This window comes from Tachysurus vachellii, chromosome 1 (genome assembly GCF_030014155.1).
Source record: "Tachysurus vachellii isolate PV-2020 chromosome 1, HZAU_Pvac_v1, whole genome shotgun sequence".
NCBI classification, from domain to species: domain Eukaryota; kingdom Metazoa; phylum Chordata; class Actinopteri; order Siluriformes; family Bagridae; genus Tachysurus; species Tachysurus vachellii.
In genome coordinates this window covers 5222486-5250103 of record NC_083460.1, presented here as the reverse complement: position 1 = coordinate 5250103, position 27618 = coordinate 5222486, and the positions used below count along the sequence as shown (strand labels likewise).

Sequence of the window (27618 nt, the reverse complement as noted above, 5' to 3'; positions counted from 1 at the left end):
GCTTAGGGATAAACAATACTATTAAGTATATTTCTAATATAGTTTTTTGAGACTCTATTTTGAAAAATATTTGTATTACCAATAAATATTTAACCCTTGATATCTGTAAAATTTAGATCTTCCTCCTGTAATGCATTCCTCAGAAGGATCAATACTTTTTGGGGAATTGCATCCATTACAACAGCAAATTCTTTAGGTCTAACTGGTATTTTATATTTATTCAAAAATTCCCTATATGTCAATAAATTTCCATCATTATTTAAAAGCTGACTAGATATATACAAAGCTGAGAGATGGAGCTGGCTAACGCGTGACGTCACCAGTGGAGCGGAAGATTTCCCCCCCCACCCCCCACTCCCCACCCCTCCTCCTAAAATTAAAATGGCGACGCTGACCAGGAAGTGAGATAAACAACCGTGCCGAAAGAAATATGGATTAATTTCGGAATTTCATACGGTCTAAAACAGATTCTAGGGACTGTCGGTCGCCGAGGTGAGGAAAATCGCGAGGAAATGAGTATTCACTGTATCCGGTAAGTGTGCTTTTACGTCTGCGAGAGGAAAAAAAAATTGACGCTCGCGCATATCGTTAGCTTAGTTAGCAAGCAGGCTAACGAATTTGCTAGTGGCAGCCAGCTAGCTGGTCAAACAATAGGGGTTTGGCCTTGTTAATAAATTCGGAATCAAACAGGATAATTGGCATAAGGAATCAAACAAAGCTGGTTGTACGCTATCGTTTTTGAATAAAATAAAAACAAACATTCGTGCTAAACCGGTATTTTATATAGCTAGTGAAGTTAACTGTGGTAACATTTCGTTAAGGATTGGACAAGGTAAGTTAGCCTGTTGTCGCTGACTAGCACTAGTGAGCGAAAAGGCAAATTAATTGTGAATTTGGCCAAATATGTTCCACGGATAAAGTCATCGGTGTTTAGTTTGACATGCCTTAAGTTTGCTGTGAAGCTAAACACACTTGTAGGTCTGGACGTCGAATATATTATTTCTGTTAAATGTTTAACCTTTTTCTCCTCCATACTCTTAGCCATTTAAACCCTGCCAGCTAATAGTTCTAAACTGCTGGTATAAGGTTGGGGGTTTCTGGGTTAACATCTAACTCTTAGCACGTTTGTCAAGGCTTATGAAACCTACAAGTCCAAAACAAATTTACAAACGAAATCACAGATAATGTCAGATTAAAAAAAAATAAATAAATAAAAAAAATCCATATTTTTTAATGTATTTAATTTTAATCTATCATGCTGATTGCTATTTGTTTTCACATCGGTGTGAACAATTTTATAACCTAACATTGGCTTGTTGAACTATTTCCACTTGTGACCTGTTTCTCTTTCTGTCTCTCCTTAGACATGGCTGGAATATGATGAAATGCATCTCTCCATTGGGCACGCTGGCCAGCTTAGTCCCTGTGGTGCTGCATAGAGCCTGATGCCCATTCTCGCAACATCTGTCGTCATGGACACGGAGGACTTCCTGCACCCAGAGGGCCCTCAGCTGGAGAGCCCCGAATACATTGCACCCAGTCCTCCACTCCCCAGTGCCGGCGAGGTACCAGTAAACCATTTTCCCTGTTTATATCTTCACATGATCTTGTTTCACTGTAGGTGGGGTTGGGGGGGTGGGTAGGTAGGTATCAAAAGCTATTCAGGGCAAAATCCTCATTATATGAACTAAAGTTCTTTATTTCTCCAACTCTGAGCTAAACTTTACTTAACTTTTTTGTTAAATAGCAGCCTGGTTTGTTATTTCCGATTAGCCTTCTGCGGTTCCTACACTTTGAGTAAGTTTTGGTTGTTGGGGTTTCTGGTCTTTTATCACACAAGGCCAACATGTCAAAGTTCAAATGCTGGAATATTTTATTAAATAAATGTGAAGATTGAGTTATATCAGCATTAGTAGCATGCTAAGAGGAGAATGCTATTCAAAGATTATTTTCTTTCATTTAAAGAGATTTAGGTGAGTTCTGTATTTATTTTTATGTTGTAGTTGCAATTTTTGTTGTTGGTCCTTAGTTATACCACAGAGCATTGTTGATTCTGATTGGTTAGAAAGCACGGAGTATTTATTTCTCACAGTAGGTCTTAACTGCAAAGTTTAGATTAATGCATGACATCTGAAATGTTACAGTTTCTGTAATAACAGCATGTACAAGTTCTCGTATGCTGGACGCTCCGCATAGGCAGATTTAAAAATGTTTAATAGTTGATATAAAGAAGTTTTTTTTTGTTTGTTTAATATTTTCTGGAGGGGGCACGGTGGCTTAGTGGTTAGCACGTTTGCCTCACACCTCCAGGTTCGGGGTTCGATTCCCGCCTCCACCTTGTGTGTGTGGAGTTTGCATGTTCTCCCCGTGCCTCGGGGGTTTCCTCCGGGTACTCCGGTTTCCTCCCCCGGTCCAAAGACATGCATGGTAGGTTGATTGGCATCTCTAGAAAATTGTCCGGAGTGTGTGAGTGAATGAGAGTGTGTGTGTGTGCCCTGCGAAGGGTTGGCACTCCGTCCAGGGTGTATCCTGCCTTGATGCCCAATGACGCCTGAGATAGGCACAGGCTCCCCGTGACCCGAGGTAGTTCGGATAAGCGGTAGAAGCGTCTTCAGTGTCCGGTAAAACTGTAACTCAACAATAGTTTGTAACAAGCGAAAAATGAGAGATTTTGGACATAACCCATAAAAAGAATGAACTTTGCAGACATTCCATAACATAACTACAAATGTTTAAAAGTGTGATGTATTATTTTTTTCCCCTAATAAATCCTATTGTAACTGTTGGCAGATTTAATGAGGAATGGTGCCATGCTGAATCAAGCCACCTTGTTGATGATCTAGAACAGAATGTCACAGAATGATTTTATTCCTTACTTTGTGTGCAGTATCAGGAATATGAAGGAGAATCAGGGACAACAGTTTGGTTCCTGCTCTGGCTGTTAGTTTTGTTGTGCTCATAAACAAGGCTGAATTTGCTCATGAGGATGCAGTATGAAATCCCATCATTCCTGCAATATTACAAGCTTCATAACAGTGTTTGTCATTGTTTGCAGAAGACTTAGTTTTGGACTTGTTACAAAAGAAATGTGACTAATGAGTGTGTTATGACTATCTTCCTTTTCTCTTTCCCTAACTATTTCTCGGTTCCTCTGTCTTTTCTTTGTTAAACTTTTCAACGCCATTCAGCTTGAACCACTACAGACACCACTGCAGTTTTTGTAAACAATGCTGCACTAATAAAAACACTTACTGCAATACAGTGACCATTGTCATTGTAACTTTAAAAGACTTTACTGTTTGGTGCAGTGTTTGTGTGGTTATTTAGTACACCAAGTGCCTATCTCACACATTTAAAGTGTAAATGTGCCTCTTTTTGGGATTCAGTAGGTGAATTTAACACCTTGTTTAGTCAGAGGTAAGTTTGTAGTTTTGTGAAATGGTGCAGCTTTCCAACTTTTGTATTACACAAGGTGTTATCATTGTTGTTTTTCTCTGTTCCCTTACTGTGTCCTGTGAAAAATGTGATGTTTGTTTCCTTTTCTCCTTCAGACTCAGCTGTTTTCCTCTAACTCGTGGCCATTTCCCCAGCAGCCTCAGTACAACCAGTACAGCTATCCTATGCAACAATCTGGGAGGTAATTGACAAACACTTTTTTCTAACTGTCTCTCACTCTCAGAGCAAGAAACATTATGTAAGATGATAAATTAATTCCAGGAAGTTCAGAGACAGCAAATATAGATGGCAGAAGATAAAAGAATTAAAGTTTGACGATTAAGATTCTATAAACACACGTTTAGTTGCTTGAGGAATTCATATATTACTTAGAGTTGAAGTTCCAGCTATGTAATACTTAATGAGTTCTGGTGCTTTAACAATGCAGTTCAAGGAGTTCAGCTTTGGCTACCGAGCATGCTCAGACATGCATATAATTGCATGCACCTCTGTCTGATAGAGATCTTTTGTTCAGTGCAGTAGATAGCTGTTCTCTTTCTTTTGAGATATTTCAGGGACTCATCTCCTTTTTCTATAGGCTTATAAAAATGAAATGCTTCATTGTTTACTAAGCAACACAGTTTCTTGTAGAGTTAACAGGCATATCTCTGTAAAACTGTTGCCACTGCAGCAAAGCAATTGTCTGACTTTCTTTGATGACATGTTCATCTCATTTGTGAGGCCCATTACATTTAAGCCAGCCCTGACCTGTTCTGTTTGGCTTGTCCTGACAGGTGATTAAATCTCGTCTTTATAATAACATTTGGAGACAGTAATTACTTTAAGTTAATTAACAGGACACAAAGTAACAAAGTGGATAAGTTTCTTGGTTTTGATTTAATGTTCTGGTCTTTCAGGCAGTTCCAGGTCAACCCCCCATCTGTGGACGAGTTCATCTCATTCGCTGAAGTGGATTTCCCTGACCTCACATCAGGCAGAAATGGAGACTTCCAACCAGTAAGTTCCAGTCTGATCTCAGTCCCTCATTGGCTTTTGTTTGATATGCTAAGAGCGTTCTTCTAGTGTCCTTTAGATGGCTGCGTTTACATAGACCATTTAAAAGTAGATATTTTCATTTTGATCGCATAAGTGTGGCTGTCTCCAGCCTAATCAGTCTGAAACTTGAGTGCACCTGCTTTTACTTTGCTTTATAAAAGTGGACCCTTTTAGCTTGAAAGTGGTTTAGTTCAAATGTGGTTTAGTTCATTTAGTCCAATCGCACAAGCTACCATCTTAAGCACAAAGGCTGCTTTAGAATCACTGTTTTACTCAGACTACTTTATTTTATTTTTTTTTACTTTTTACTACCAACTCCTATGCAGTTGCTTGAGGGTAGTAACTGCAATTGGTGTGGCTTCCACTTTTATTTTCATTTTGAGCTGGTATGTTCTCTTTCTGAGTAATATGCATATGCTTTCTACACCTTGGGTTTACCATGCAGTACTTTACTGCTCTTGAAAAATATTCAGAAGAGGAAAATTAGTGGGCAAAGTTTTCCACATATCAATTTCACATATTAACGTATAAAAAAGAAGACTTTTAATATACTATAAACAACATACTATATTTTAAAGGTGCGTCTCGGTCAGCTCGGTGAGTCAGTATATTGTGCATTTGAGCGTGATATTTGTTTCCTGTATTGGTCATTATTTCAGAACATCACAGAGGATAATGATGATTAAAGTATATAAATGTATTGTGAGAGTTAATAAAGCATGTCAGCAGACTAAATCAGCTCTGAGTCATCAAATAAGAGCTGCCATGTTGGTGTCCCAGTGTCCTGAAGAGCACACAAGCAGGAGCTAAGATTCGGCACTGGTACTGGTAACTGCTTGGATTATTTTTAAAACAAATCCTAAACTAGTCTCACCATGGAAACTGCTTTTTTAAGCTTCTTTTGTAGGAGCTACCAGTTCATAATATGTTCTTACAGTACCATTTAAAGCTATGGTGACCTCCTAGTAAAAAGTAGAGTATGAATTCCAGTAATCTGGAAACTCCAACAAGGGCATCATTTCCTGAAATTAGACCACCCCTCCCTTTTTTCTATCGCTCACATACAAATACAGCCACACAGATATTTATCTGTGCCCTGTGGTGTAATTGTGAAACTCTTACCTGTACTACTGGTTCTAGGACAGGGATCAGTAAGATTGTTTGTGAGTATAGATATGTGAAAAATCATCCTGCATGTCCAAGGCCATGGTGGTTAGTGGAAGTTACCGGATTTCTTGATTTATTTCATGGGTTTTGTTTTTTTGTTTGTCTTATTTCTGCTTTTGAGTTAATTTCCCGTTTGAGCTGTGTGTAATGTCATGCCTGTACTTTTGGAATAGACACTTTGCTGAGGTTGGAAATCTACTATGAATGGTGCTACTTGTTGAGGTGTATGGCTAACTGAAATGGTTTTTGTTTTTTGGTTATTTTTATTTCATTTTTAATTAAACTTACGTTTTAATTCTCACTTGTCAAGTGCTTCATGTAGTTAGGTTAGTGGTTAGAACTAGTCAACATGGCATTTCTGGCTAAATGGAAACTAAACAAATATGTTTTTCGCAGTACTTCACTAAGATTTTCTGTTTGGCACAAAAGGTGTCCCATCTTTCCTTGCAGCTTGGCTTGGTTTCAGTTTATATCAACAAAACTCTGGTGGTGTAAGAAATTTGATAACCAAAACCGTCTGAGGGGGAAAAAAACAATGAGGGCAGGCAAGTGTTTTGTTTTTCCTTTAGTTTTTTGTTGTAAATATATATATGTATAAAAAATATTTTCTTTGTATAGATTTTATAAACAAATGAGTTTTTGTGTTCAGGTTTTACCCTGCCTTATTTATTTGCATTCTTGATGATAAATGCATTAATAAAGCTATATCAGGACTTTCTTTTCTTAGGTCATCAGTTAAAAACGCTGGTTTGTTTGTACAGATGGCTGTCTTGTTTAAGCAAAAGGGATTTTTTTTAAAATTCTGTTCCCTTCTGTTTGTGTAGTGCTTTTTAACTATGGGCATTGTCACAAAACCCTTTTACAGAAATCTAGTTGTAGATTTAGGTCACTAATGAGCAAACCGGAAGTGAGAGTGGTGAGGAAAATCTCCCTGTGACACTATGAGGGAGGAAACCTTGACAGATTCAAAAGAGAATGAATCCCTTTTCTGGGCCACCCCTTGATTGTAAAGCATACAGGGAAAGAAGAGAAAAGTTCAAGTGCATTTACAGGATGTTCAGTATGAGTAGATTGTGAATAAGTCTTCTGACTTGATCACAGGAGTGTCTTGATCGCAGCATTGGTTCTTGTGTATAAATCGTCGGTATGCAGGTGAGATTATCCACTGAGGCCAGGGTGACACTTGTCTTCATTATCTGTATTATGTTGTGTGAAAGCTCTAGATAGCCTGTACGAAATTCTTTTATACGTTTGTGTAGTGCTGCAGATTAGAATTCTTTTTCGTATGAATCATCTCCAAACCCAACCCTTCTTTTGTTTGAATATTTTTCTAGACTTTCGTTTTGTCGTTCTGTTTGGATGCTTAATTGTGGACCTCTGTGTGCAATCAGCACTTCCCTGGCATCCTGAAATGCCTATTATGTTGCTGTCAGTCAGCCTTCTTTCATCTCTGCCAAACTGTCCATCATTCTTTTGCAGCTGAGCAGGGTGCGTAACTGGAAGTTTGGCTTTTTGTATTGCAGTACAGTAACATCATCATTTTTATGAATGTAGCAAATGTTTTTTCCTTTGCACTAGAATATAAGTATTCATGAGTCAGTAAAACCTTAAACTCTAGTGATTAGGGCTTTACATTTACTGGGGAGCTGCAGGAGTGTAAGACGGTCTATGGAGAAAAGAGAGCTAGCATCAAACCCAGAGAATTCCTTATCTTCTCCTTACAGACGCATCTCCAGTTCAGTTTAGTCTCGGATTTCCCCCCACCCCACACACAAACACACAAATACACACACACATACAGGGCTGGGTTCTGTATGTTTTCCCACCTTCATCTTGCCGATTTTACAGCAGAAATTATCATTTCATTTTTGTTTGCATTTGTGTGGATCACTAGGAAAAGGCCATTTTTTGACACAGGCTTTTCTTCTTCTTCTTCTTCTTCTTATAACTAAATCATGTCAGTTTGTTCATCTGTATCATATTAAACACACATTTGTTTGAATGTATTTCTAAACAGTGTGGTTTTGGGAAGATTGTGAGTTACAAAATTCATAATAAATAGGTCCAGTTCCAGCTAATGCAGCTCCCTTGAGCTTAATGGAGTGATATGGAATGTGAAAGGGTTTGCTAGATTCCCAGAAGGAGAAATATCCAGTGGTGGGTTTACAGTAAATGTTTTGAATTGTATCCAAGTCATCTGTTTGTTCTTTTGAATGAACCAGTGAGTTTCTAAGAAGAATACACGATCTTCTCGTTTCGTTCAGTCCAGCTTTTCTCTTCTGTCTGTATTTTGTGTCTCAATTTGTTAGCTACATGTTTATCTTCATTGCATTAGACTCAACCTTGTCTTCTGTTTTCTTACAGGACCTGTCGTGTATGGATGACCTGTCCAACACGTCCCTGTTCTCTTCTACCCCTGAGTCTCTTACTGAATATACTGACCCTCCTGGCATTAGCATTGATTGCCTGTCCCACACAACCAGCGAGGGCTTTGCCTCAACACAAGCATTCTGGGACACACCTGGACATAGCCAGAGACAGGTGAGTGTTCACATACACCTGCTATGTTCTCTACATTCTCTGCTCTTACACACACACACACACACACACAAGCAAGCATTATTCATCATCCAGCTTCATTTGACATGAAATGTCAGATGGCGTTATGAAGATTGGTGACAGATTTTGTAAATAGAACTTAATTGCAAGCACAAACATGTGGTTATAGTCAGTAGCAGTACTGCTGTGACATACTGGTGTGGCGTTTATAAGCAAGAAGATTCAGATTCATGCATTCTCTGCCTTTCTCTGAAATGTTTTAATTCTCAAACGTATTAATTAATTAATTACAATCTTCAACAAAAATCTGTTCATTTGTGAATTTGAAGTCCTTTTCCATTACACCTATTACATTTCATTAACGCTATTAATTCAATAGAGTACAAAAGTTTGGAAATAATTAAAAATCCATACTCCCAACTCAAGTGGCAATTCATCATGTTTTGTCTTTGTCATCATTAAGTTTGTGTGTCCTTGTGTTTTCCATGTTATCCATTTCTCCATCAGTCACCCAGGTTTCCAGGTTTACATATCAATCCCATCTTGAACAACCAACAATTTACAGGATTTAAGGTAGCTTAGAGATTGTCATTTCATTTAAGTTTGTCTTTGATTAGCAGGGAATTTAATGTCAGGTTACAAGTGATCAATATCTATCTTTTCTCACTGTGATGTTGCTCATTATCTCTCTCTCTCTCTCTCTCTCTCTCTCTCTCTATCACACGCTCTCTCTCTCATGCTCTCTCTCTGCCCACTTGCTCTAGCTCACTGAAATCAGTCAGACTCCGCCAGAGGAGGAAGAGGAGGCAGATGAGGAAGAGACAGAAGAACTTGGCCACGTAGACACTTATGCTGAATACAAGCCGTCCAAATGTACGAATACTCTTTATTCTTGTAAAGCTTTATTCTTGTATGCTCAAACTCATTGTTGTCCTCAATGTTAAGCTGCTGTTGTTACTGTAGCATATTTTAATTATGTAAAAAGCTTTGTCATAGCTAATATGACTAATAGCAAAACAAACCTGAATAGGCTGCACATATTATATGATTATTCTATTAATTTTTGACGTAAAATAAACATGTTCTGTTCCGGTTCTGTTCTCAAACCGGTTCTGTTCCTGCACAGTAATTTATGTTAATCATCATATTCTGATTGTCTTCTGGTATCTGCAGCTACTATAGGAATTTCTCATCCAGACTTTGTGGTAGAGACCAGCACTCTCTCCAGTGTCCCTCCCCCAGACATCAGCTACACACTCTCCATCCCAGAAAACACTATCCGGACTGGCCAGCTTTCTGCCCTGCAGCTCGAAGCGATCATTTATGCCTGCCAGGTACACTGATCAGCCACATACAGATTAGTTTGCAACAAGAACTACCTTAGTTTAGTTTAATGCAGATGATTTAGTCTCTCAAATTTTCTTGTGATGTGATTAACCAATATAATTGTAAAGGGCAAGCATGTTCTAACAAGCAGTGCAAGTAGTTCGTTTAAAAAAAACTGCAAATTAACTAACTTATTTTTGCAAAAGCAAAACTCGTATTTACACTGTACAAAATCCCGTGTCTGTGTGAGTGTCTAGCACATTGTTTTATTCATTTTTTTTTTTTTTTTTTTACCTGCCCAGATGTTTTAGCATATTTAAAATTTAATGTACCAGTTGTATTGCTGCTTGCTCACTACATTCTTCATCAGTCCCCTAAAGGGATTTGCTTTTACTGTTAAACATAGCTTGTAGACAGCTAAACGCTGTTTGTTTGCCAAAAAGCATCCAAAAATAAATTCACATAATGACTTGCTTTGTAAATGTGTTGCCCTGTTATTTTTAGTTATTCTTTGGATGGGCTTCTGCCGTTTTGTACTTACACGCAATTTTTAGTTCATCGGATGAATATTCCTATTTTTAATCAGCTTGTGTTCCAGAAAATATTGGGACTTTCCTGTATATTAATTACGGTTTTGTTTTTTTCACCCTTCAGCAACATGAGGTTATCCTGAAGAATGACCAGAGGGCAGGTTTTCTGATTGGGGATGGAGCGGGTGTGGGAAAGGGTCGCACTATAGCTGGCATCATACTGGAGAACTACTTAAAAGGAAGGAAGCGAGCCCTGTGGTAAGGCAGTCATTTCAGTGATCTAAGATCTTATTCTGAAGAGAATAATTTATTCCCCTGGCCGTTTTTCATTAGAAAGCCTTTATATTTTAATTCTCTACATGTTGGAAAAGTTATTGGAGGGGAAAATTGTCTGTAGCGCTCAGTGCTATTAAATTTAAAATCATCTCTGTTCCTAAATTTATCACAGTGGCATTATAATGCAAGCACGTCATGTTTGATGAAATGTTTCTAAATAATTCTCAAAATGTTTGATTTTGTTCTTGTTAAATTGTTTTTCTTTCAGGTTCAGTGTGTCTAATGATCTGAAGTATGATGCAGAAAGAGACCTCAAGGACATAGATGCCCCAAATATTCCTGTGTTTGCTTTAAACAAGGTACAGCGTCGTTCTTATTAGATTATTGCCTAATCTAATTCTCTTTTCCTGTTCTGAACAAGTGCTATAGTGTATTGTGTACTTATTTTCATAACTAAACAATTGTATTAGGGATGCCAAAGTGCCTTGTGAATGTAATATGATGTAACTTTCTTGTCAGATTAAGTATGGAGACACAGCTACCTCAGAGGGTGTCCTGTTTGCCACATACTCAGCGCTGATCGGGGAGAGTCAGGCAGGGGGACAGCACCGCACTCGACTCAAACAGATATTGGATTGGTGTAAACCTGGCTTTGACGGAGTCGTATCCTTTCCAGTAGTGCTTTACACTAGTAATTCTAGGATGATAGTGTTAGGATAATAGGTCTTGGCAAAAGAGCAGTGTCAAATATTTTGGTTTTAATTTACTATTACAACAAAGCAAATAAAGGGAAAATGAACCAGTCTAGAAAAAAGAAGTTGCTATTGGTAACAACAAATGAAACACTCCTAGTGATTGATAAGGAATGGGATGTTAGTACTGGATTAGTACAGGAAAGTAATGCAGAGTTTAGTGTTTAATCAAAATTGGGACATGTATTTTTCCTTGACATTTAAACCCTCTCAGATTGTGTTTGATGAATGCCATAAAGCCAAAAATGCGACATCTACGAAGATGGGCAAAGCTGTCCTGGATCTGCAGAATAAGCTGCCCCGCGCCAGGGTGGTGTATGCTAGTGCCACAGGTCTGAGGACCAATTCTTAAATGTTTATACACCTAACATGGTTATGCATGATAACTTATAGTGCTAGTCATTGCACCTCCCTAATAAACATTCATTTCCGAGTTTTTCCCAATTTTCCCTTCACTGAAAATTTTACATTTCTAATCTCCCACTGATGGGACAAATGCTGTTCTTTTGCAGCCCTTTGGAGCCAATTTAGAATTGTAATTCTTATTTCAAAGCAGATTATTAATCAATTTGGATTTTTGAAAAATTTTAGATTGTTTGTTGATTGAATGTTTTCTATTCCTCCTGAAACCACAAATAAAACGAACAGTTGGGTTTCAAAATGACATTAGACATTAACCAGAGGTAATCTCTTAGTAGAAAGTCCCTTGAGTTTATTTATGTGCCAGATATAAATCTAGCATTATTTGCTTTTTGTCTGGTTGATACGACAACGTCTAGATTCAGAACAAAACATTGTGTCCTGCCTCCTCTTGCCTCTGTTACAGGAAGTTCTTACTCTATGGTATCACCCGTAAAAGCACCCTTCAAATTTTAATACTGCCATTTTTTTAATGATCATTTTTGCTCAAGCAGAGAATTTAAACTTCAGTCCTACATGGCCATTTCTTGATCTCACTATTGCCTTTGCTCTCTCTTGTTCTCTAGGTGCCTCTGAGCCAAAGAACATGATCTATATGAGCCGGTTGGGGATTTGGGGAGAGGGAACACCTTTCAAAACATTTGAGGACTTCCTACATGCCATTGAGAAGAGGTAAGTCCCACTTAGCTTACAAAAGAGCTGTTTGAAAATCAAGCTACCTGAATCATATGAAGATATTTAGTAAGTAGTTACAGGGTGGAGCTCCTCTCTAAAGATAAAATTGCATTTGCATGTCATGACAAATGAGAATCCACCAATTTTAATGCGTGCTTGCTGTTCACAGGGGTGTTGGCGCCATGGAGATAGTTGCCATGGATATGAAAGTCAGTGGCATGTACATAGCCCGGCAGCTCAGCTTTTCTGACGTGAGGTTTCGGATCGAGGAAATCACACTGGATAAAGAGTTCAAGGTGGTCTACAACAAGGCGGCACGTCTGGTGAGAGGCTGAGTAAAAATGACTGTGCTGCAGACAGAACAGTCTTGCACACTGTGACTAGTTTATTTTGTTCACCTCGCACTACCACTCCTAAAGTGCTAAAGGGCCTGTTTCAGACACACCTAACATATAGGTGCACTTTGTAGATATTCAATTACAGACTGTAGGCCATTTGCTGTAATGCATGATTTGATGTTTTATGATATTTTTCTCCACTAAATTGCTAAAGCTGTATGTAATCTATAAAGTAGCTAAGGATGTATAATTTAATTTTTGGTTATTTTTACTTCATTTTGTCTGTTTGATTATCTCCTGCTTATGAGTGCAAAGTTTACACTTACTTTAAAAAGATGTCTTGACCATGAGATGACTGTTCTGCCTTTATGTTTAATCCCTGCTTTTCACTAGTGGGCTGAAGCTCTGGAAGTGTTCACCAGGGCTGCAGATATGCTGGGACTTGTCTCCCGTAAGTCCCTCTGGGGTCAGTTTTGGTCCTCTCACCAGCGCTTCTTTAAATACCTCTGTATTGCCGCCAAAGTGCGCCGCCTCGTGGAGCTCGCAAAGGCTGAGATAAATCGTGGCAAGGTGAGACACATTTAACATTGTATGACGATCCTGAATGTTTTTTTATTATTATTATTATTTTATTTATTTATTTATTTTGAAATATCAGGCAGCTACATTGTGTAGGTAAAGTGCATGTTTACTCTAGGTGTGGATAAATTGAGTTTGTTGACGTACAGTGCAGGGATGATGCACTGATTGAATTTGTTAATTCTTGTCAACTGAGAGTTTAGTTTAGATTTCACTTGGTTTTATTTGATAGCTTTGTGTGTGTGTGTGTGTGTGTAGTGCATTGTGATTGGACTACAGTCTACTGGTGAGGCCCGCACTCGTGAGGTTCTGGATGAGAATGATGGACATCTAGACCGATTCGTCTCTGCAGCTGAGTGAGTGTCTGGGGAACTCAGTCTGTAACTTAATCAAAGCTGCTTGTTCTTTCCTCCTGACCCTGACTCTGTCCTTGACTCTATACTCACTTTTGATTGAGGGATTTGATAACTTTTATATATTACTCATGATCCAGGATCTTGACTTCAAGAACAAGAGGTTTATATCGCATATCTGACAGGAACTGGGAGCAGTTAAAACGGTTTATTTTTACAGTTATTGTTCTGAGGGTTGAAATGATTCATTCTGGAAACCATTATTTTGTGAATTCTTTCACATGTATAAAGATTAAAGAATCTTTCAAATGATAAATCTAAACACAGACCCAAATACGTTACCACACCAATAAAGAAACAAGCCATTTAACAAGCCTCCACAGTGCTGGAGGTTTTCTTCAAGAAAACATTTAACATGTTTAGAAGGACTCTCCAGGGCCAGCACTTTGGCTGTCAGAGATAGTTTCAGATACATGAAAGTGTTCAGGGTGGAGAGCTTGTGGATGAAAAGCTGCATTTTTCCATCTTATTAACTTTGATGGCTATAATCAGACGTTCCAACACCAGCCTCTCTCTTTCTCCGCTATTAACTGTAGTGGTAGTTTGTGAATGTTCTACAGAACTAAGAATATCTATTCTATTAACATATAAAAAGTGTCAAAATGTGCCATTGGTGTAATGCCAGAGGAATTAAACACTATAGGAACAACTATAGAAATTCATCTTTCTCATGCGTTGTTCACACTGTTGTGTTTTAAATACTGATTATGATTAGAAAATTCTTCATCTTGCTGTTGAGTTCTTGTAGAAATACTCTGCGATCTGCTTTAGTCATTTTAAAGGGCTATATTAATGCCATAGTCAATATAAAATTTAACTGGTGCATAAATCAGAGGTTATTTTAAGAATTACCGTGAAGTCTTCTTGGTTTCACTTTTCATCATGTACACATCATGAGCAGCTGAACTGGTCATTACTTTTTGATTAGCATGATGCACTCCACATATTCAAAATGAGTGCGTGGCGCGCTGCTATTTCACGACTATGTTCTGTCACGTGATCTATAGCAGGACCAAATGGAGAGGCCGTTGTCTCTGCTGTTACGAGAAAGATGGATCTCACTGTAGAACGTCTAACGTTGGGTTGCATAAATGCCACAAGCCACAATTTTATGCTTGTAAACTATTTTGTTTATGCAGACAAGTGAACACAAAGAATGAGGAGAGAGCTGAGAGGGAGGCAGAATTATGAGATATGACATTTCATTTTCTATAAAACCTTATTTATGGTCTTTATTGCCCCATTATTATGAACATAAATTTACCATGGAAAAGAATCCTCTGTTAAAATGTTTAAATATACTGTATTATGGGTGTAATATAATGGTTAGATGTCTTGTTTTTTTTTTTTACCTTTATTTTGGGGCATTGAAATTACATTCTAAGTCCCTGTACCAAAAAATAACCGTTACAGTGATGCCTCGAGATACGAGTGCTCTGGCATACGAATTTTTTGAGATACGAGCTGTGATTCGACCGAGCCGCCGCCGCAAAAAAGATCCCCAACAACCACGTGTGCTGTTTCCCTGCCTCAGCTTCCCGCATCTCACTCGGTTAAAGCCGCCTTTCCACTGCACACGACAAACGACGGTCGATAAAACGGAACTCATTCTTTTCCTATGGAGAGTCGCAAAGGCGCTGCGTGAGGTGCAGACCATCTGCGGATCCGTAATTTTCGGATCCGTTTTGAGTGTTGGATCCGTAAAAAAATTTTTTACTTGTGCGACTGCACCTCATCTGATATGCCGACCGGACAGGTTTTTATTAAAATGACCAGCAGATGTTAGTGAGGAAAGAGTGACAAAAAAGCCAAAAACAAGTGAAGAGAAAAGCGATGAAGAAAATTTAAGCAAAATTAATGTAAAGAAAACAGAAATTGTAGCAATTAAGTTCAGTTAAGAGAATTTCAGTTCTGTCAGGACCACTTTGTCAAAAGAGAATTTATTAGATGATATGCATGCAGTTAGTGTTGGAGGTATGGTTCTGTTCTGGACAAAAATCCACGCGCCTGTCCGCATGCATGGACAGAGCTGGGAGAGCAGCGAAAATAGAATAGACCCCCATATAACAGAACCACTAATCATGCATAGTATTAGATATGCTCGCTTACACGTTTTTGGAAAGTAATAAATTGATAAATAAATAATTAAATAAATAGAGATTTATGACGTAAACTGGTACAACGAACACAGGTTCCGGCATGGTGGAGTCGGGGTTGGAGGAGGGAGTTTAGATCGCAGCAGCAGCGAAGCGCTAGAGCTGCTCTATGAATGGGAATTTAAATGGTCGGGTAATATGGATGTCGTAACCGGATTGGTGCGCGTCGTGGACAGCTGGTTAACAGCTGATGCACGCTCTGACGCCTGCCAGAACTGACGCGATGCTTGATTTAAGTTCGTTAATTTTAGTGAAGTTTAGTCAAGTTCCATTTAAGTGTAAAGTAGCATTAAGAGTGTACATTAGCGAGTAAGTGAACGAAAGTGTACGTACGAGACAAAATTCCTCCTGTTTACTCCTCCCTCAACCTCTGTGCGCATCTTCTGTAAAGTAAAACCAGTTTATTTTTTTAACATTCTCTTTTATTCCTGTATGTTTTTATACAATATTTGTCATTTATATATACAGGTACTGTACATTTTTCATATTCAAAACACATAAAACAACTGGAGTGGAATTTTGCGAGCTGGAACGGATTAATGGGATTTCCGTTCATTTAAATGGGGAAAATTGTTTTGAGATACGAGCAAAGTCACAGAACGAATTAAACTCGTATCTCGAGGCATCACTGTAATCCCATTAATATCACGCAATGGTCCATTGGCTATATTACAGTATAGTTTCAATATTGTGCAGACATTACAGAGCTGTTGCTAATGTTGACTTCTGTATAGTTTTCTTTTCTTACAGTCTAATTTTAAACCTTAATCTAATTATTGTAATATTATCTTTTTGCCTCATCACCCAATATAACGGGAAAATCCTACACGTTTTTTTCAACAGAGACTTAAATGATGATACTTTACCACAGCCGAAATATATATATATAATAATATTCAGGTATTACAGTATGGAAGCTTATTGTAAATGATTAATGCTGAAATCGTTGTGTCTCCAGGGGTGTGTTTCAGTCTCTGGTTCAGAAGCACTTTCCATTAGAGAAACCGAAGAGAGAAAAGACGGCTGGAAATAAAAGAAAGCGTGAGTAACTCCTATGTCTCCTATGTCTAGTATTAAAGCCTTACATTATTGAGTGTTCAACATCAGTCTGTGTACTGTACCTAGACATGTATGAAAAGGTTATGCATTTGTCTGGGATCCCGTAGGAAAACCGAGAGGTCGTCCACCCAAATTTCCAAAGCACTGTGTAGAGGTGGGTGGAGTTATTAAGATCAGCGATGGTTCAGATTCAGACTCCGAGGACATGGATAGTGACTCAAACTCGTCCCCTGATTCACTGCAAGACAATGATGACGTCATCTTTGTTAACCACATCAATGGACCTACTGGTAGGTTAAAGGACCGTAGTTATTGTGAACTGGTATATAGTCTTCTGTAGGATGTAAAGATGTGGTCTAACACTTGTATCAAAGTTTTTCAACGTTTCAAAAACAATTAGCTAGGAGGGTTTGAAGTATGCAGTGTGTAAATGACATTTATAGGCATGTAAATCCGACTGGTGTTAGAATGTATGCAATAAAGCACCGTGTGTTTGAGTGTCTACATTACAGCTTTGGTGTAATTATTAAATTTGAGGTTAAATTTAAGTCTAGACTGCTAAATCACATAGGAGAGATTCAGCTCTTCCTGTTTCTCCTAGCTGAAACTGTAATGAGAGAGAGAGCGAGAGCGTGTGTGGGGTAATCATTTTTTTTTTCTGCCCTCAGCAAAACTGGAGGAGTTGAAACATGGCCTGCTGGCTAAGATAGCAGAGCTGGGAAAGGAGCTTCCTCTTAACACATTGGATGAGCTTATTGATCAATTTGGAGGGCCAGAGAAAGTGTCTGAAGTGAGCACCTGACTGCAAAACAGACACGTTTTCTGAAGTCTGTGAGAATGCCTACTTACATTGTGGTTGTGTGTGTAGATGACTGGTCGCAAGGGTCGAGTGGTGCGGAGGCTGGATGGGAGGGTGCAGTATGAATCACGTGCTGAACAAGGATTCACCATCGACCACGTGAACATCAAAGAGAAGGAACGCTTTATGGCTGGTGAAAAGGTAAATCCTTTTAGTGACTCGCAGCCACTTCCTGGAGGTTAACGTATAAAATAAGTGCTGGCGGTTTAAAAATAAATGTGAAAACTGCTTTATTCTTTCTCTTTGCTCCCTCACAAAGTTGGTGGCGATCATCTCAGAGGCTGCAAGTTCAGGGATTTCTCTACAGGCAGATAAACGTGTGAAGAATAAAAAGAGAAGGGTGCACATGACACTAGAGCTGCCATGGAGTGCTGACCGCGCCATCCAGCAATTCGGTGTGTGTGTGTGGTGAAAGTACTATAATCAGAAAAGACTCCCATGGTGTTTGTTGGACATCATGGCACAAGTTTGCTCTCATCAAGGTTGAATAAAAATGGGGTATGTTGTTCAGTAAAGTGTGAGTGTGTGCTCCAACAGGTCGGACTCATCGCTCTAACCAGGAAACGGCTCCAGAGTACATCTTTTTGATCTCAGAGTTAGCAGGAGAGAGACGCTTCGCTTCCATTGTGGCCAAGCGCCTGGAGAGTTTGGTAATTAGACACCACAGTCTTACTTTTCCCTGTTATATATTTATAAGCATACACATGCAGTGTATCATGCATATCTTTGAGACTAGCTCATGGGTCTCTCTCTCTCTCTCTCTCATTCATATCAGGGGGCACTGACACATGGTGATAGACGAGCCACTGAGTCCAGAGATCTGAGCAAATACAACTTTGAAAACAAAGTAGGAGCATGGAGACACACACACACACACCAAAATACATCTGAAATGTTTAATAAACATTTATTAAGGATGATAAGTTTAAAAAGATGTAACATTATCTGTTTTACATTTAAACTCTGTCTAATATGCTATACACATAACATTTATACTGAAGCGTATATAAAAATCCATCTTCTCGTGCTCATCTAGATGCATTTTAGTTATGAATTTAATATAGTTGACATAGAGTATTTGCAGTCCATTAAATGAGTTAATTTATGCCTTTGTTCTCCAAATGCTGTAATTGTAAATGTAATTTATAGCTGTCGATTTGTGTAAGTAAAAACAGAACGGCTTGGCCTTTAAGATTGTTAAACGTTTCCTGAATGTGCATTAATATTTAGTTTGTCTGTCGACTTCTCTATATAGTATGGCACAAAAGCTTTGGATAAAATCACTAAAGCCATCCTGAGATGCATTGAAAACAAAGTTCCTCCACCAAAAGGCTATCCAGGGGGTGAAGCAAGATTCTTTCAAGGTTGTAATTTACCCTTTATAGTCTACAGTGTTTCTCATTCTATTCTATTCTTGTTTTCTCTAAATATTAGGCAGATTTTAGTGTAAGATCTGCATATTTTTAATTAATTATTCGGACTAATTAACTAATTATTCTGTGTGTGTGTGTGTGCACGAGACAGAAATGAAGAAAGGGATGATTGACGTGGGTATTTTCTGTAAGGAGCCACGCTTTGGCCTCAACACAGAGAAAGGTAAATATTTACACCCCCGTATGAACGTTTCTGATGTTTGAGAGGTGTTTTTTTTTTTTTTTGAGATAATCTCAGTCAAAATGTTTGGTATTGTGCAGGTTCACACTGGAAATTCGAAAGTTTCTTTTTTCTTCTATGTTGTCTTTCCATCCACATTTTTAAACCCACCCTCTAAAGTGGGTAAATCTGAAACTTGTATGATCTACTGAAGCTGGTGAAATTGATCACGATGCTGCACGATATCTCTCAGTGCATTTTAATGAGAGTCCTTCATTGCTTCCTCATTTAGAATGTAAAATGCTCTCTGGAAGGAAGCTCTGTGGACGACGGCATTAAACATTAAAGATGCCGGTGTCTGGGATTAAAGCTTAATGAAGGTCCACATTGGAGTTTAGTTTGTCTTCACTGCCTTTGTATTTGCCCAGGATGATGCTGTCAGACTTTATTGGAAAGGCTTGTCAGTCCAGCATAATCATGAAAATGTTTTTTTTTTTCTTTTTTCTCCCCCTCTCTCCCATATCCTAGACTGCACCATCACTAAATTCTTGAATCGGATTCTGGGCCTGGAGGTGCACCAGCAGAACTTTCTCTTCCAGTACTTTATTGACAACTTTGAATACCTGATTGACAAGGACAAAAAGGAAGGCAAATATGACATGGGAATACTTGGTAAGCAGTTAATCCTACACACAGTGGCTTGGTCTAGATGCTCACTAGAATACATTCATTTTTATTACAGATTCCAAGCAGCTTGTTTTGTCACACTCAATTTATGCTTCATGTCGTCTAAATCAAATGTTTGTGTGTGAGGAGTTGAATTACTTGCACCTTTTAATGTTTTGCTAGTTGATCACAGGGTTGAATCACAGGGATTAATCTGGCAAAACCGTTGAACTGTGTGATACAGAGAGAGCAAATGTTACTGGTGTTGGGTAACAGTGATATAGAGCTGAAAATTATAGTCTGTGTGTGTGTTTCTTGATCTGTGCGTGTTATTAGATCTGGCGCCAGGTAATGATGAGATTCATGAAGAGAAACAGGAAGTGTTCCTGACTCCTGGGAACCCCCAAGAAGGCCAGGTCATCCTCTATAAGGTACTCATAAACCATGTGATTTTGATTTATTTTCTTTTTTTCCCTACCCAGGTGGAGCACTTGGGAATTTCTGTACTTAAAATGTCAATGATGTCATTTCAAATGTCGACACAATACAATATATAGTGCTAAATATATGTATACAAAACTACACAACAGAAAATAAGTTGCTGAATATAATTCTATTTAGTTTTCCATGCAGCATGTAAATTGTGTTTGAATTCAATGTGGACCGTTTGAGCTGCCAGGATATGCACGAGTGCACATTTACGCAACGGTTTCCGATTGGGAAGCCTGGATTCACTCGTTTTAATTAAAGATCATGCACAAAAAACCAGCTCAGCATTCTAAACAAATATATCTGTAATACTACCAGAAATTTGAAACCACACTTGTAGCTAAAATTAATCCACCGTGTCCATGTTTAGACCCATTGGCTCCTAGAAGGATCTTTATAATGTGATACTGTATTGTTATTATTAATAGATATATATTAATATTATATTATTAATAGTAAATCATGTTAACATTGAAATAACACACATGGTGTTATGCAGTGACCAATAAAAGTGTTAAACAAATGGTTAGCCTAAGTGAAAATTCCAATGGGGAACCCATTTTAATTTAAATAATAAACAATCCAGTTAAAATATTATTAAGAAATAAGTGTACATTTTGCTGTTTATATTTCAACCATACACTTTCAGCAAAGTTTTTAAGGCAGTGAAAATTCTGCATTGAATTGCAAATGCAGGGGGAGGTCGTGGCCTAATGGTTAGAGAGTCTGACTCCTAACCCTAAGGTTGTGGGTTCGAGTCTCGGGCCGGCCACAACTGAGGTGCCCTTGAGCAATGCACCGAACCCCCCCAACTGCTCCCCGGGCGCTGCGGCATAAATTGCTGCCCACTGCTCCGGGTGTGTGTTCACGGTGTGTGTGTGTGTGTGTGCACTTTGGATGGGTTAAACGCAGAGAACAAATTCTGAGTATGAGTCACCGTACTTGGCTGTATGTCACGACACTTTCAAATGGCATGCTTTTGTCTCGTTGTGTTTAGATCAGCGTGGATCGGGGGATGCCGTGGGCCGATGCCGTGCGCAAATCAGAGACATTAACTGGGGAATACGAGGGGTTCTATCTTTCTCACAAGGTATTTTGAATTATTACAATAATCATTTATATTTTATACACATTATTCTGTCTTTACATTATTGGTGGCTTGTTCCGTTTTTATGGTGGTCATTTTGTCCGTCTCCAGCTACGAGGGAGCCAGCCGTGTGTGTTGCTTGCTGAGCAAGGCAGGGGTCGTAATCTTGTTGTCTATAAGCCTAACATCGGTAGGCAGGCCCATCCTGAGAATCTGGAGAATCTGCTGCAGCGATACAGAAAGGTCAGGAATGAACAAGCAGGACACAATTATTCACATATCTTCTGCCAAGGGCACCATCATTTTAAATACTTAAAGTAACAGTTGGAAGGACACTTAAAATTGATTTCATTGATTTCCCTGTCAATGTAGTATATTCTTCTTGTCATGATCTCCTGTTAATCTAAGTCTGAAATACTGTGTGTGTGCTTCTAAAATCTACACCTTCTATGCGCTGCAGTTTTACAGTGCACAGTGACACCATGTGGATGTCAGGAGGTATGTGATCATCTTTGTTTTTTACTACAGGTGACACCAGAAGAGGCCAAAGACTGCTGGGAGAATCAGTTTGTCTTCTCGTTTCAGAAGTGTAGCCACGCCAACTGGTGAGTAACAGAAGGTTTTAAGGTTGTTTTAGCGGATAAACATCTCAGAAAGAAGGATAATGACAGACACATTGTTGTATATCGTCGCTGTCGGGCGGAAACTTCGTATGTCCAAATTTTGTCAATTTCATATTTTTTCACATATCGATGCTACTGGACAGTCCCCACGTCGGTCTGTTATTTTTACAAGTTATTAACCAATCTAAAGTCTTGAAAATAGCTTGAGCGCAAATCTCATAACTCCATTGGACACTTCAACTGTCCACCTCTTCCTCACTCCGTGGGAGAGCTTCACGGCATATTTCTCCTCAAGAAGAGTCGCAACGAATCAACACGTCTTCTGAGGTAAATGTCTTCAAAACACTGGGCTCAAAGAAAAAAAAATCTTGACCCCCGCTAGTTCTGGTGCTCGTCTGAAGACAGGAATTTAGCGCAAGACAATCCACTGCAACGCGGACTAAACCCTGTGTACTGCAGATAAGGTACGGCGTTTTTTTAATTTCCTGAAAAATAACGGTTTTGGAGATACGAGGATTCCGCCTGACAGCGACGATATACTGTATCTATAGTCAACTGTAAGCAGGTGACCAGTTTAGAGGTGGTTGTTGGTGTTTGTGTGTCTTGAGGGGATATTTTATGGCTGCACATACTTGCGTTAGAATATTATTGATGGTTAGGAAAATCTCCTGGGTTGGTGGAAAAATACAAGAAAGGTTGTTCCTTCATATGAGAACTTTCAGGATAGTGTGTGTGTTTAGCTCAGGGGTTAATATTCTTTGTGGTTTCAAACCTAAAACTCTAGTTTTTGAAGTCAGACAGTGTTGACTTTTTTTTTTTTAACTAATTAAATTTTTTTTTAAATTGCCATCATAGTTTGACTTGACTCGTATATGTATATGTTGTGTGTGTTTGGGTTTATAGGAAAGGTAAATGTAAGCAGGTGGAGCAGGGTCAGGAGTGTTGGCTGGGCATGCGTCTGCGACAGTATCACATGCTGTGTGGGGCTTTGCTAAGAGTGTGGAAGCGAGTCGCAGATGTCGTCTCTGACATCACCAACTCTAGCATCCTGCAGATTGTGCGCCTCAAAACTAAACAGAACAGCAAGCAAGTTGGTAAGTAATATAAATTGTGAGAAAACACACACACACACACACACGACCTACACTGCACAAACAATACATACAGCCACATTAGACGTGATCGTATAAAATGGTTCCAGATTTTGTGTCGGTCGGTTTTTACATCATGATTGTTGTACTGTGCTTAAATTCTACAATATTATGTTCATTCTTTTTCAGGTATAAAGATACCAGAGAACTGTGTGGAGCGTGTGCGCAGCGAGCTCTCTCAGATGGATGCCGAGGTGAAGCGAGCTCGCCAGCAGAAGGAGCTGAAAGCGCAGGAGCGTGCAAAGGAACAGAGCATCCGCCAGGAGCTTCTCAGGTTTGAGCAGCAGAAACTCCTCTACAGACACAAGAACTTGAGTCACACTGCTATGCATCTAGCAAACCCTCCACCATACCCAGGCTCACATCCTATCCAGGCTGCCCTGCCCAAAAGCCATGCTGTGGATGAAGTGCTGGACCTCACTCTCAGCCCCTGCCCCTCCCCTGAGCCAAAACCGACTCATGCAAACGGAACACTGAGCCTGAACGGAGTAGCAGGATTGAACGGCATCTTTGGCATGCGGAGAGGAACCGGGGAAGGAGGGCTGAAGTTCCCCGAGACGTTTCACCTGGAAGAGCTGATCTCACAGGAGCAGCAGAGGGAGAGACGACCGACCTTACAGCACAACATGGCCCATAACAGCATAGAAACCCTGCAAACCATCCACACACTGAAGCAGCACACAGCTTTGAGCGTGCTGCAGCAAAACAGGGCAAACCCGGGACACTTGCTCACTCCCCAGCAGAACTCTAGTCAGTTCAACACACAGCTTCTGAGACACAATGGGAGCAAACCAGACATTAACCCACTAGCCAACCACGGCATTCGTGTGCAGCAGTTTCCACAGCGTGTGAACTCCATGTCACGACCACCTCACTTGCTTCAGCCATCTCAGCATCTACAGCAGGATGGTCATCAACACTCACTGATGCACACACACGCACGCAGTTTGCATACACATGTGCGGGAAAACAAAATGCCAGTCAACGAACCTGCTCCTCTTTCTTTAAAACTGGGTCCGCAGTCTCAGCAGGGGTCACTTAGCAGCCAGTCTGTAACCGAGAATTCTGTAACTCCACAGAACAACTTCGGTTTTAACCTTGACCTCCTCAGTCATCCTTCATACTCGGTAACCCCTCAAGCCCCTCCCTCACCGTCATTTTCTTGTTCCACGCCCGGGACTTCGTCAATCTTCTCATCAGACCCCCAGCCGCCTTCACTCTCTGACTCCATCTCCCCTTCTTCTCTGTTTGCGCCTTTGTCCGAGCGACTGCCTCTTTCATTATCCAACGGCCACTGCAGCATGGACGCCCAGGATTCCCACAAGGGCCTCGATCGAATGGCTCGTGGAGGTTCAGCGGACCGCCGCCACTCAGTCATTCAGTATAATTCTCCAGACTGGGACACCACCTAGTGGCCACTAATGCCTGCAAATTTATATCACCACTGTACATGCACATGGCAGTACTGTTGCTTTTCTTTACTGTGATCTCAGCATGTCTGGCTGAGGTATTTTGCAGTAGGTGTTTTTATTCCTTCAATTTGTCCCCGTCCCCCACCTCAGATCATTCATCCACTGGCTATAGTGTAGTTCTTTACACCATCAACAACATTACTTCTGTCACTGAAATTAAGGTCCATTAATTAGCTTGGCATTGGTAGTTTTATGGCTCGTGGGTTAGGTGAGGTTGTCAAGCGTGGTGATGATATCAGAGTGGTTTTATTCGACATGGCCCACATGGTCTTTGTCCTACATCAACAATTAAAACATTTTTAGACCACTACACTAGTTCAGATTTCTAGGAAATTTATGACTGAATATGGTTTAATCATCTCAACTCTGTTGCAAAGCATTACCTTACTTAACACATCTGCTGTTGCTTCTTCTGATTGATGCACATTTCATCCTTTTTCCATTTATTATTTTTTTTTTTTTGTTACCGACCAAATGCGTGTCATCACAAATGCTGATCAGTTTGGATTATCAGAACAACTGTAGACATCCTGGAAAGCCCTCATCAGTGCACCTTTAATACTATAGAAATGTCAAATACGTGATGTATATTTATTTATAAGGTCCTCTGGGCTTTTGTCACACCTACTCCTGCTTCCTGTTGAAAATTGAACCAGACCTGGAAGAAAATGCCTTTAGCTCAGTCAGTGCCTTTGTATCATTAAGATGCAGTCAACAATATTGTGTGTGCGTGCGTGTGTCCGCGTGCATGTGTGTATGTTCTATAAAAGCAGATTAAATGCATATTATTTATTATTGCGATCATCATCTTTCTCCCTCTACGAGGATGTCTGCTCTATTTCACCAGAGGGGCTCAATGACTTAGAAATTTATAATTCTGCTGTTTTACATATTGACCCATGAATTTTTTCCCCCCCATAATTCCATGGGCCTGAGCCTGAGTAGAGGGATGAATGGCTGGAAATATCTAGGGTATGAAAATAAAGCTAACAAACTTCATCCCTAGATTCATGAAGTACTCTATTTGCTTTATTGCTCGTTTTGTACTTTCTCAGGTATAGCGTATACTTATTACTGTCCAGACCAATTATTATTTAACTAAAATATAAAAACTAAAGGACCTTTTTTAAACTTTAGGGGTTGGACACCAAATTATTTATTAGGCAACTCCGTCATCTTAAGAGCTTTTTATTTTTATTTTATTTTATTTTTTTCTTCTTCCCTAAACCAATTACAACAGTTAATATACTGGACCTCATGCAAACCTCAGTCTCCTTCCTGAGGGAGCAAAACATTTAGCAATAAAGATAAATTCACCCCTTGAATTTCTTTTTTTTTTTTTTTTTTTTTTTTTTTTTTTAAATAAGAGCTTGATGCTTGATTAAGATTCTTGTTAGGCTCTCATTTTCTTTTAATATTTTTCATATGTATCAGAAGAATATTATATTTAAAAAAAAAAAAGGAAAAAAAATATTACTAAGGATACGTTTCTTATGAGGTCAAGATATTCTTGTAAAGGTGGAATGGAAGCAATTTATTGTCTTTGGTGTCGTCGTTCTTGATGTTTGTATTCTTGTTCTAATGACTATAATTATTGTTATTTATATTCATGGGACATTTTAGTGGTGAATAGTCCTGGTTATAATCTTGTAGTTTAACACTTTTAAACGTCTTGTTCGGGTCTTCTCTTCCTTTCTTCATGTATTCTCTATTTGCGAACAGAAAAAAGTCAAAGCTTCGTTTAACTCTCCACCAAACATTACTGCACTGCCTTGCACCATGTCCAGCATCGCTGTGTCATTTCTTTCACACTAAGTGATTCAAATGTGCAGACTCTCTTTATTGGGCTTTAGCCATTGATCCCAGTCACACCAAAGTCTCCTGCTTGGTCTTGTGTAATCTCAGGAAAAGTTAGGGAATCTTTTTAAGCAATGCACAGCAGTGAAACACTGTGCTGCATTTCTGACTACTGTATTTCTTAGACTTGAGTTTTTCAATATTTCAAAAAAAAGAAAAAAAAAAAAAGACAAAACTATCAGACTATGAAATGGCTTTCCGATATCCCGCATATTGATTAGTAAAACCTGCCCAAACAAAAAAAAAAATCTCCACTGATTGGACAGTCAGTTTCTTGTTCTTTTTGGTCATCACTGTCCTGTTTACTGTATGTTATTGTAAATGGTTCCTTTTCAATGTGTCTCTAATCTGAGATATTCGCCCACTGTGTAAGAGATGAGATTTGCTCTGTTGTTACTCAGAAACTCGTCCAATTTCTATCCTCTTTCTCTACCCAATCTTTTATATCCTGTCTAAGGCCTAAAAGAAATCATGAAACAAACACTTTCATAACAAAATACAAAACATTTATTAAAAGTGCTACTGATTGTATGTATTATTATTGTTATTTCCAGTTAAAATTTATTTTAAGCACTTTTTCCTTGGGCTTCTGTATTTTACCTGAATATTTATGTTATTTTAGTTGTGAAATGTACATATTGTAAACAACTGTGCCTTTTGATTCATTCTGAAAGTTTTCTACAACATAACAGAAGGAATATATTGTATCGCAATATTAATTTTGTTAACAAACAAAATAAAAGTTTAAAGAGTTTGTTGAAACCATGCCTCAACTACTGTGTCTGTGTTTTTTTTGTGTTAATGTGTCTGGGTTACAACATTAAAGGCAACAGATGGGGAAAAAAAAGTGTCATTCCTGGATAAATAGAAATGTTTGTTTTATTTCTTTTTCTTGTCAGGTACTACATGCTGCTTGGGCTCCATCGCTCTGGTGTGTTTGAACCTTTTAATAGTAAAAAAAAAAAAAGTGTTTAAGGATACAGATTTAATCCTTTATACGAGATGAGATCTGAGAATATTAACTAAAGCAACACGTTCTTATTTGCGTTTACATTTACAGCATTTGGCATGTACAAAAGT

At 39.0% G+C, this 27618-nt stretch overlaps 1 protein-coding gene across 3 annotated transcripts; it reads left to right on the top strand.

Annotated features, from left to right (window-relative positions):
• The first annotated feature begins 372 nt into the window (after nt 1-372).
• sbno2a (strawberry notch homolog 2a) lies at nt 373-27300 on the top strand. Of its 3 annotated transcripts, none has more exons than XM_060869459.1 (32): nt 373-532; nt 1365-1565; nt 3552-3637; nt 4353-4452; nt 8023-8199; nt 8725-8790; nt 8982-9090; nt 9391-9551; nt 10198-10331; nt 10618-10708; nt 10869-11012; nt 11316-11433; nt 12088-12193; nt 12366-12519; nt 12928-13104; nt 13372-13469; nt 16641-16723; nt 16849-17031; nt 17410-17531; nt 17610-17741; nt 17860-17995; nt 18138-18250; nt 18376-18447; nt 18856-18960; nt 19121-19196; nt 19722-19865; nt 20196-20290; nt 21346-21438; nt 21547-21678; nt 21964-22040; nt 22962-23152; nt 23339-27300. In XM_060869459.1, the coding sequence occupies exons 2-32, from the start codon at nt 1446-1448 to the stop codon at nt 24619-24621; spliced, it is 4878 nt and encodes a 1625-aa protein (XP_060725442.1). In that variant the 5' UTR covers nt 373-532; nt 1365-1445; the 3' UTR covers nt 24622-27300. The 3 variants fall into 3 exon arrangements, with proteins under 3 accessions (XP_060725442.1, XP_060725435.1, XP_060725451.1); XM_060869452.1 differs by having other exon boundaries at nt 18856-18964; nt 19125-19196; XM_060869468.1 differs by lacking the exon at nt 8725-8790 and having other exon boundaries at nt 18856-18964; nt 19125-19196.
• The last annotated feature ends 318 nt before the right edge of the window (nt 27301-27618 follow it).